General features: G+C 26.2%; 1 protein-coding gene across 1 annotated transcript; it reads left to right on the forward strand.

Moving 5' to 3' along the window:
- The first annotated feature begins 3,704 nt into the window (after positions 1-3,704).
- Positions 3,705-10,325, forward strand: LOC145830183 (eukaryotic translation initiation factor 6-like). The gene is made up of 5 exons (XM_082938097.1): positions 3,705-3,977; positions 5,219-5,288; positions 6,265-6,429; positions 8,349-8,524; positions 9,992-10,325. Exons 1-5 carry the CDS (start codon positions 3,738-3,740, stop codon positions 10,082-10,084), a joined length of 744 nt encoding a protein of 247 aa, XP_082794223.1. The 5' UTR covers positions 3,705-3,737; the 3' UTR covers positions 10,085-10,325.
- The last annotated feature ends 1,029 nt before the right edge of the window (positions 10,326-11,354 follow it).

An 11,354-nucleotide genomic window follows, 5' to 3' on the forward strand; every position in this document is an offset into this window, starting at 1 on the left:
TTAAAGTAATTTAGCTAACCATCGTTTCAGCAAAGACTTTAACTTAAGTAATTAAGTGACAAATAATCAAATAATCTAATTAAAATTTGCTACTGTTTCTTGTCTCTTACAGGGCTGCTAAAAATCCTGGAAAAACCTGGAATATTACATTTGATAAAGTAACCTGAAAAAATCTCTTGAACAAAAATCAATAAAAAACTTGAATAAACCTTAAATTTTAAACAATGTTTATGTATAGTTTATTTTTTAAAGACTTTAATTAGTAAATTAAGCTTCGGTCAAAGACTTATATGAAATCTAGAAGAATCTTTCTGGATTTTCAGCAAATAAATACCAATCTTAGTTATTGTTTTGGAAAATTAAAAAATACATGTTTAATCTAGTAATGATTTTAAAACATTTGTTCATAATAATGTTATTTCTAATCTTTTTCAAGCTAATACTTCGTAAGAATAATAAAGCATTAAATCAGGTAAAGTTGATATATAAGTGTCTTATATCTGAAAAAAAAATTTAGAAAGAAAATGCAATTGTTTTTCAGATGGTTTTTATTGTAAGGCATATTAACATTTGAGTGTTGTTTTTTTTATCTAAATTAAGGCCATAGATGGGGTCCAACATTTTTTTTTACAAAAGTAACTTTGGCTTTTATATGAAAGCTTTAAGTACAAACTACAAGCCAGTTTTTATAGAATTCAAAAAATATTATTTAACTTTTGAGATATTTTATTTTTTGTAAAAAGTTTCTGATACAAACGTATGGACCACAAATTTTTTGGTGTCAATTTTCTCGGAAATTTTAAAAATCACTAAAAATCTATTTCCTCCTTCATTTTTCAAGCAATCTTCTTAAAATTTTCAGGAAACTTTCCTTATATTAAGAGAAAAAACATTATTTAAGAATTTCAATAGTTTAATAAAAAAAAATATGAACAAAAAAAAAAAAGACTTTTTCAAAATAAAATTTATATAAATTTTTTAAAAGTCCAAAGTAACGTTTTTGTTATTGTATAAAGATTAGACTGTGAAAGTTTGAAGAAGATTGCTTGAAAAATGTAGGACTTAGACTGGTCATATCTCAAAAAAATAATTGAATATATTAAAACGATAAAAAGCATCTTGAAGCTTAGAAAAACTCTATAAAATAAGATCAACTTGTAAAAAACAAGGCTTAACCACTTATGGCCTTAAACTTATATTAGTATTATATAATTGTATTGTATAGCCATTTTTTATTTAAATTGCTGTTATTGTATAGTATAGTTCCCATCATTATACTGATTATTCATTAGTATTAAAAATAAGAAAGTAATAAATTTTAAGATGAATGTTTTTATTTAAGACTTATATTTTTGAGTCCAATAAGTATCAAAGTGAACTTATGCAGTTATAACTACTAATTAGCTGTAAGTTACTTAACTATTGAAGTATCACATGACATTACTATAATACAATTTTGAACACTGTACAAAAGTATATTTACTAAGAGCTTATGTTAAAAGTAAAAAAGTTATTATATTATTTATTGTATGTTTTTTTAAGCTTAAGCTTAACAATTTTTCTGCTAGTAAAACGTTTATCAAAACAAAAGATTTTTGATATGGTAAAAAAATCTTCCAGACTTAAGTTTTATTATAACAGGTAAGTAACAATGTACTATATATATATATATTTGTTTTATACATACTAAGTACTCATAGATTTTATCTATGTAAGAATTAAAATTCATTAATAATAAAATTTTCTTAAATTTCAAACAAAATACCATTTTAATTTAAGAATTTTTTTTTATTGTAATAACTTTAAGCACAAGATATCAATCAAATCGTTTGAGTACTAGTGTTTTGTATTATATGTTACAAGATGTTCTAGTTTAGTATCAACTATAAATTTATTCTTAATGTTTTGTTGTTATTTAAGTTTTGTTTGTGTTGTTTAGTGAATTTTTTTTGATGTGTACTTTGATTCTTAATTGATCTAAAACTGTTTTATTTTATCATTGTAACATAAGTTTTTATTTTTGCATTGAAAAATTTAAATCGTTTATATAGTTCATTTAATATTTATTAACAATGTTGTTTATTTATTTTTTGTTTTTGCATAGCACATTTTGTTTGATTTATTTGCTGTAAAAATAAAAAAATATATATTTAAAATGTATCATATTAACCTATAAATAGTGTCGAACTAGTAACTTTTTTACAATAACTTTAAAAAGTAATGCTTCTGTAGTAGTTGGTAATATATTCGTTGTTGATAATAGTATGTAGTTTTGTATTTAGCAAATGAACGTTTACGTCAACACTGTATTTATTCATAACAAGTTTATTAAATGCTTATGTTTCAAAAAAAAAAAATTTCTTTAGAACGATTAATAAAAATGAAACCAATGGGTGCTATCTCACTTGGGCTAGTTTAGCTATCTCTCTAGTTTTTAAATTCAGAGCAAGTTTTGTAAAATATTTAATTTTGTTTGTTCATGTAAATCTTAGGCTAGTTTTATTTGATGAAATTTAGTCAGTATTTCTCAAAAAAATAAGTATATTTGCTTCAGACAAATAGTGTTTGTTTATTTTAAATATTTTCAATCTCTTGACAGTTTAGTTTTCCATTTTTATCTATCACCCATTCAATGCTCTTTTAAACAGTTTTACCTAATAGGCATTAAAATATTTTTCAAAATGTTATTTAAGAAGTTGTGAATGACTATCTAAGTTTAAATTTTTTTTTTGATAAATAAGTTTATATTTTATAAGAATTGCAAAAAATTCTTGTATCAAAAACTTAACATATTTTACATTTATAGGTTATTGTTTTTTGTTATGTTATTAGTAAGGTTCCCCCATACACTCAGCCTAGTTTAAACTTTTTTGAGGTTTTTTCAAAATTTAGGCTTATTTAATTTTTTTTGCAATATTGAGGTTAGTTTGGATATTTTTCCTAAATCTCAGGCAAGGTTTTATGACTTGAAATCATTCATATGATATAATTCATATAAAATGAAGGAAACAATAAATACATAGTTTTTACAGAATATGCGTTGGATATAAGTTGAAATTGTGTATTATTAAGATTGCATTAAAATTCTTGTAGTATTCCTGTTCAGATTACTTTCCAAAATCTCAGGATAGTTTTTTAACTTTTACATGGTTGCCACACACTCAGTATAACTCATAACAGTTTGAAGTTTTTTTTCAATCTCTGATGGCTAGTTTGAAATTTAAAAAGAATTCTATATTTTTACTGAGGTTAAGTTGTTCCAGTTTCAATAATTTCAAATTTTATAACCAATTTTGTTCAAAGTTTTTATTTTGATCGACTTTGCAAAGTTTGTTATATTTAATTAAAAAATTATTTAAGATAATTGAAAAGATTAAAATACATAGAATAACTCAGAAAATTTAAAGTCACTCAAGGTAGTTTATTCACTCAAAGAGTTGCAACCCTGCTGGAATGTAATTTCAATTTGCAAAAAAAAAGTGTTTTTCTTAATATAAATGTCCTTATGACTTTAATACTTAAAGTATTCAAACTCTGACGATATCATTTATTCAGTTTTTGGTGCATACTTCTTATTTTTCAAAATAATAAACTCAGGATATGTTTTTTTGTTTAAAGAGTGGCTGCCATGCTTATGCCTAAACATTTTTTTCAAAATTAAAAACTGCTTTGATGAACATAAGACAAACTTTATTTTCAGAATTTAAATTTAAGACAGAACTACTTAAATATAAAACATGGCCGTGCGTTGTCAATTTGAAAGCTCCAACGAAATGGGCGTGTTCGCCAAGCTGACCAACAAATACTGCTTGGTGGCGGTGGGCGCCTCAGAGAACTTCTACTCCACCTTCGAAACAGAACTGGCCGACAGCGGCATCCCAATCGTCCACTGCACCGTGGCTGAGTGCAGGATAATTGGTAACCTGGTGGCAGGCAACAAGAACGGCCTGCTCTTGCCCCACAACACCACAGACCAGGTTTTTATTCATACATGTTTGATGTTTGTAAGTTTTATTTCAAATAAATTAAATGAAAACTTAGAGTTGAATTGTTTTACCAACGCAGCTTTTACCCGGTTTTAAAGGGTGCGCTTGTTCTTTTGGTGATTTGTGTACAACAATATATAGATCCTAAATGTTTACTAAGTACTTTAATACTTTCAAGTCATTATGTTTTAACTTTGATAAAAATGGTAATTTAGTGTATTACTTTGTTAAATTTTAACCAAAGCTTAGTCTAAGAGATTATTAGTATTTTAAAGAAAGTGTAAACCAAATCTTAACTTTTTATGTGCCAATCCATGTGTTAAACGTTATACTTATGAGGGCCACAAAACTTCCACTTACTTCAATTTAATGAACCAGGGTGATGTAGACTAGAGGAACCTGCGCTGTATAGATATGTAATTATTTAATTATTAAAGCATCAAGTTGCAAATACTAATTGTAAAGTAAATTAAGGTTGCAAATTAAGCAATGTATTTTAAATAATGTATATTGTTTTGCTACAATTAAGTATTTACTTTTTTTGTAGTTTACCACAACTACAGCGTTTACTTGAATTAGTTTATAATTTATAAATAAATATTTTAGATAGCTGCAATATTGTAAACTTACTCAGAATGATGCAAAAAACTGATATCATAATGTTTTAGTATATCTACGAATTGCTCATTACTTATTGGTAACATAAATTTTTCACTTAGTTTTCAGCGTTACTTAATTTTTTAGAAAAATATAAAAATTATGTTCAACTTTATAATTCTTTTAGTTGTATGTGTTTTTTGTTAAAGGTATTTTAAACCTAAATCTACTTAAAACCTCCTAAATCATTTTAAAACAGTAGTGAATTTAGAAAATAAACATTAAATTTTTACTACAAGTCTTTTAAATTTGTAGAAATTTAATGTTTTTTAGTTTATTATAAATGTGAAATACTGTTTTTTTACTCAAAATATTAGTTAGTATTGAGCAGCATTTTTTCTCTCCTTAACCTCACTATCAATTTATGGCTATTTAATATAATGTTAAACTAGTTTCTATTTATTTAAAGAAGTGTAACCTTATTTTGTTCTAATGTTTTACTTAACCTTTAATTAATATCCCTTGCCTCGAATACTTGAGTTAAAAGAATATAATTGCCACTTTAAAAGTAAAACATAAACAAATAATAATTTATTTCAAACCATTTTTTTAACAACATTTCTAAACTTTCACAGGAACTTCAGCATTTGAGAAACTCCTTACCTGATGAAGTTCAAGTGAGAAGAGTTGATGAAAAGCTGACAGGTTTTACAAATTAGTTAGAAGTTTTTTGTCTATCACAATGCTTATCTGGTCCTAAAATCATTTAATTAGTTAAAATTTAGTAAATATATGTTTTATATAAGGATAATTTTTAGTTAGTTCAAAATCCTGTTTAGGCGAAATTTGAGAAATATTGAAAAAATCTGGAAAGACTTGGAATTTTAAACAGTTTTACTTGTAAAATGATTGAATTTTGATTATAAACAAAAAGTAGTTAATACTTATACAATATTTTTTGTACCTTTTATAGTTTAATTTACTATAAAACACATAAAAAATTAGAGTTATAGTATTTTTTAACATTTCTATATTATTTAATTCAGTGTTTTACCTAAAACTTATTTTATTTAAAAATAAACAAAAGTTTTGCATATCTAAAAGAAATTCAAAAAACATGAAAAAAAAATTCAAAATCTTCGGTCAACCCTATTTAGATCGTCGTTAATATATAAATAAATGTATCATGGTATAAATTACTTTATTAATGTAGGTAAATATTCTTTTTTTTATCAAATGTCTATCTGTTCATGTCAGCTGGAGCTGTAAAAAAATGCTTTAAATGCTAATTTAATTCTAGCAAGCTTTCTTTTTTAAACCTGTACACAATGAGCTAAATAGCTTGAAAAAATTTCTGCCACCCGCAGTGTTTGACAATTTCAAAGTTCTAACAATTACTGAATTCTTAAAATCTTCTATAAATCTTAATATTTACATTTTTAAAAAATTTAAAACTTACCTATATTTCATTATAAACTAATTTAACTTTAAATTTAACTTTTCTAAACAACATATTAATTATAACTCATATTTTAAACTTAATTTTTATTTTTCAATTCATCGCTCTGTACACTTTTGTTTTCTGCTTTTTTTAGCGTCTGATGAACTGCTCTGCAGGGAAACGGCGTAACGCAACAAAAGTTAAACAATAAGTTTATATAATCTATAATTCCACGAACAGCGCTGGGCAACAACTTCCAGTGCAACGACTACACGGCGCTGCTGCACCACGCGGTCGACACCAACACGGAGGAGCTGATGGCCGACGTGCTTGGCGTGGAGGTGTTCAGGTCGGCGGTGGCGGACCAGTCGCTCGTCGGAACCTACTCGCTCTTCACCAACGCAGGTTTGATGTTTTAACAGTTTTTTTGTTACTAATGGAAAAAATTTAGATAGTTTCTTACAGCTTTTTAATTTTGAAAGTTTTATTTGTTTTTTGACATAAATAGATTTAGATATGAATTTTTATAGCCTTTCTATTAAATGTCGCGTTTTATTAATTAATAATTAACCTACTCGCTCTTCACCAACGCAGATTTGCTGTTTTGATGTTTTAACAGTTTTTTAGATGTTTATTGAAAAACTTGAATATTAGTTTTTGAAAATTGAGCTGTTTTTTGTATAAAAAAATTAAGATACTATGAAAAGGGCAAAGAGCACAAGCTGCTGACCAGGGTTTCATAAATAGGGCAATATAGCCACCTATAAGGCTATTTGTTACCAATGGAAAAAACTTGATTTTTTGATGGTTTAAGTTGTTTTCTGCGTTGAAAAATTTAAACTGCTGTCAAAGGGCACAGTCTGTTGACCAGGGTTCGATGAATAGGGCAATACCGCCACCCAGAAGGCGATTTTGGCTAGCACGGGCAATCAGTTGATGGAGGAGCTAAATAGTATAGTTATAATAATTAATAAATAGTTGATGCATTTTCAATTTTTCTGTCAAGTGTGTGATCATGAAAAAGAGTTTCAAAACCCTCCTATAGACCAAATATATTTTTTTTAATCCTCATCAGATATCTATTAATAATTTACTGACTTTAGAAACGCTATGGTTCAGTAGTTGTAAAATATGGCAATACCAAATTTGAACAAGTTATTTTTCTTCAAAAGTTAATTTAACTATTGCAGTTGAAGTTCAGAAAATATTAGAAAATATATGTTATTCGTAGTAATTATTAAGCTATTTAATACCTTATTAACAACACCCTTTCAAAGCTTACCTTAACCTTTTAATTTCATACCCTAGTTTGTACAATTTTGGAGTGTGTGGTTACGTGGATTTCAATCTAAAATTCAAGTCATATTGGTACCATATGCTTTATTTTTCTTATAAGTTTGCACGAACCTCTTTAGTGCATTTAATTTGTACAGAAGTTAACTAAGAAAGAATACTTGAAGAATTTAAAATTTATCAATAAGTTAATTAGTTATAAAAATAGCATTTCATTCCGATAGTTTCTTACAGCTTTTTAATTTTGAAAGTTTTATTATCTTTTGACATAAATAGATTTAAATTTAAATTTTTGTGGCCTTTCTATTAAAAGTCGCGCTTTAGTAATATAATTAAATTAAATATTTTATCTTTATTTACTTTTTGTACAATAAATAATCATTACATTTATTTGGTTGCAAAAAATTGTTATTTGTGTGGAGTTATATATGAAAAAACAATGGCTTGTTCTATGACAAATTTTTCTATATAACTTTTCATTTAGCGCATATCAAAAAGACTTAAAAAAATAAATAGTTTTAATTTTTTCTACTTAAAAAGTTGTGAACAATTTAATAAAATCAAACCTGTTTTGTTTTAGTTTTATTATTTTCGCAAGATCCCCAATGTTAATACAAAACATTTATACCAATATTGAATTTACATCCTTTCTATGCTTAAATTTTGATTTATTTTTATGACCGGACTCAAAATTTCAACACATTAATTTTAACTTTAAAAATTATTTAAATTATTAACTTTTCATCACAAAATATAAGGGAGGTCAAACGTCTCCCATTGTTAAGCTCTATTAATGTGGACAACTTTCAACTTTATTCATCCCAGTTCCAATGAACTTGACATTCACTTTTTTGTTACACGTTCTAAAGCACTGAACAAGTTCTAAATTGATTGTATAAAAAAGCTATGATTGATTAAGTTGAAAAATAAACATAATACATATCTGAAAACACAAAATTAAAAACAAAATAAAGTATTAATAAAAAAACTTGGGTAGAGAAATAAAATCAACATTTAATTTTATCCGCCAGGCGGCATCGTGCACCCGAAGACTACGGTGGAGCAACTGGACGAGCTGTCCTCCCTCCTGCAAGTGCCCCTGGTGGCGGGCACGGTGAACAGGGGCAGCGAGGCGATAGGCAGCGGCATGGTGGCCAACGACTGGGTGGCTTTCTGCGGGTCCGACACCACCGCCACCGAAGTGCAGGTTGGAAAAAAATTTGTTGGAAATAATAAAGTTATCGTTTCAGTGAAACCATCTGTAATGTAAGGTTTTCCAACTTTTGAAAAAAAAATTCAGTCAAAAGTCAGAAACAAATGAAAAAAGAAAAAAATAGATTAATTTTCATTTAAAAGAATTTTCAAGTCAAAATAAATTATTTAGTAAAAGGTTACGCTGTAAAATAACTCTTGTTCTAGAAATTTGTAAAGGTATACTGTATAATGAAAGTTTAAAAACTATCATTTGAACTAAAATATTTTATATAGAACATTAACCAAGTAATTTTAACAAAAAATATGTTAAATATCTTTATTGGTAATTCATTATCATACAGTGTGCCACTTTTTGAGGTTTTGTTGTCAGTGCATATGGTGGAACACTGTTTTATGTGAATTATCTTTTAAGAAATTTAACATTTTTGTTCAAATTTTACTGGGTTAATGGTTTAAATAAAAATATTTTAGATTGAGTGATACTTTTTTAAAACCAGGGTTGTCACTTTACCTGGAAACCTGGAAAAACCTCGAAAAACCTGAAATTAGACAATTTAGGCAAAAATAACCTGGAAAAACCTGGAATTTGAGAAAAATTGAAAAAAACCTAGAAAAACTTGGAATATTGATCAAAAAACCTGGAATTTTTAATAATTTTAACATATGCAGTAGTAAAATTTCGATTTGACACAAAAAATCAATCATATAAATAAGATTTTTTTGTCATTATTAAAAAATTTTATATTAAGAAACACATTTAAAGTAACTTTACAGTATCTTTTCAATGTTTTTATACTATTTAACACTATTTGTAATATAGAAATTTACTTAAAACTAAAAATAGACCCAAAAATGTGTACTTTTAAAAACCTGGAAGAAATTTGGAAAACCTGGAAGAAATTTGGAAAACCTGGAAAAAATTTGGAAAAAACGAGTGGCAACCCTGTAAAACATATATCTTTACGTATTTCTAGCACAATAGTTATTTTGTATTGTAATATTTTACTAAATACTTTTTAACTTGAGAATCTTTCTAAATGAAAATCAATATAGTTTTTTGTTATTTTATGTAACTTTTGACTGAATTTTTCAAACTTGAAAATCTTTCTGAATTTTTTTTTATCAATTTTTTGTTCAGATAAACTAATTAATTTCTTCACTTAAAAAATGTTAAAAATATTGTTTTTTCTGAAAATTCCAATTAAAAAAAAAAGCTTTCTTTTTGTTAAATGCAAGTTTAAAACAAGTTTAAAAACAAGTTTAATATTTTAACGGTTTTATAGCTGAAGAAATTAAAAAAATCAAAATTTAAATAAAATTAGTACTAGTGTAAATTATAACATAAGTAACTCTACCTACATGTTAAATAAATGTGGTTTGGTTTTAAAAGACTAAGACTGCAACTTTTTGCAATAATCACTAAAACTATACATTTAAAAATAAACAATGTTATATTCAGGTTATTGAGAACGTGTTCAAGATAGGAGACAGTGCCGATCCTGATGCCATCAAAACCACCATGCGAGACACCATTGTCGACACCGTCATGTAAAAATGTCACCATGGAAAAATGTCACCAGTGTTCCTCTTAACTAACAAATAATATTAATTGTGATTTACTTTAGGCAGCTTTGAACCATTTTAAAAGGAACACTTTTCATTAGATGCTTTTCTTATTAGATGAATTAATTTTATAGACACTAGGCTATTTTTGTATATAAAAGTTTGCTTTTTGTTTCTTGAACTTTTAAGGAAGTCTTTTAATGTTCATCAATTATAAAATAAAGTATTTATTAGTATGCGTAGTTTAAACTTACTTAGATAAAGGTATAAAACTATATACGATGTTTTTCCCAGAAGCTGTATTAGGATAAAGTATTTTAATAAAAATAATTTAATTGAAGAAGTTTTTTGTTTTTAGTATGTTGACAATGATTTAAATGTATAAATGTCTGGTTGATAATTAAAACTATGTAACTTAACAATAATAGAGGTTTCAACGCAACAAATAGTTTACAAATTATGATTTTATAGTTGGCATTATGAAATTTGCTGTATCATGTTTCGTACTTAAACTAACATGTTTTGCATTTTAGCTTAATATTTCTCCCCTTATTTTACTCCAAGTAAAAATAAGTTTCCTTGTGCAGAAATAGCCATATAATTGAAGTTAAGTTTACACCTATGGTCTTCAACTTTTTCAATAACCCTGATAAGTAAATTTCTATTAAGGAAAATAAGTTCTGTTCACGGTATTTAATATGCATATTGTTGAAAATTTTTACATTTTTAGTGTCTTAATGTAAAAATAACCTGTTCAGAGTTGTTAATGCTTGGTATAATTAGTATTTTTAGAAGAGAAAGTCCACACAAACTTAATAAAAAAATATTTTTTCACTTCTAAAAATTCCGTAACGATGATTTCCAATACTTTAAGGATGAAATTGATTGACTTTTTTCAAAAGCGTTTCACATATCTAAACATCAGTAATAGTAAAAAATAATCAATTACTTTAAAACACTTAAGTAAAGTTATGTTGGAAACTATTCAGTATAACTTCGTTTGAAATAATTATTAAAATTTCACGCCAGTAAACGTTTTTACTACCAAATTTTTTGTTAAAAAAACTACTATCTAGCTCTTATAATAAAAATTATTTGCAAATTGAGTTATATTTTAATTATTTTAAAAAATAAGGGTATTGCTATCAACCTACTACTAGAGTAGTATCTTTCTAAGACACAATTCCAACTTGTACTGAAGGCAGTTAGCTCTATTCTTGGTAAGTGGTTTATAATGATAAGGTTCTATACAATAAATT

Source organism: Thalia democratica, chromosome 2, assembly GCF_965202585.1.
Source record: "Thalia democratica chromosome 2, ktThaDemo2.hap1.1, whole genome shotgun sequence".
In the NCBI taxonomy this organism is placed as follows: Eukaryota; Metazoa; Chordata; class Thaliacea; order Salpida; family Salpidae; genus Thalia; species Thalia democratica.

What these genes read in the sequence shown, in the direction of transcription:
- LOC145830183 (XM_082938097.1), top strand. Translation starts at nt 3,738, where the DNA reads ATGGCCGTGCGTTGTCAATTTGAAAGCTCCAACGAAATGGGCGTGTTC. An exon ending in AGTTGATGAAAAGCTGACAG is followed by an intron (nt 5,289 to 6,264) that starts GTTTTACAAATT and finishes TTCCACGAACAG; the next exon opens with CGCTGGGCAACAACTTCCAG. An exon ending in CTCGCTCTTCACCAACGCAG is followed by an intron (nt 6,430 to 8,348) that starts GTTTGATGTTTT and finishes TTTATCCGCCAG; the next exon opens with GCGGCATCGTGCACCCGAAG.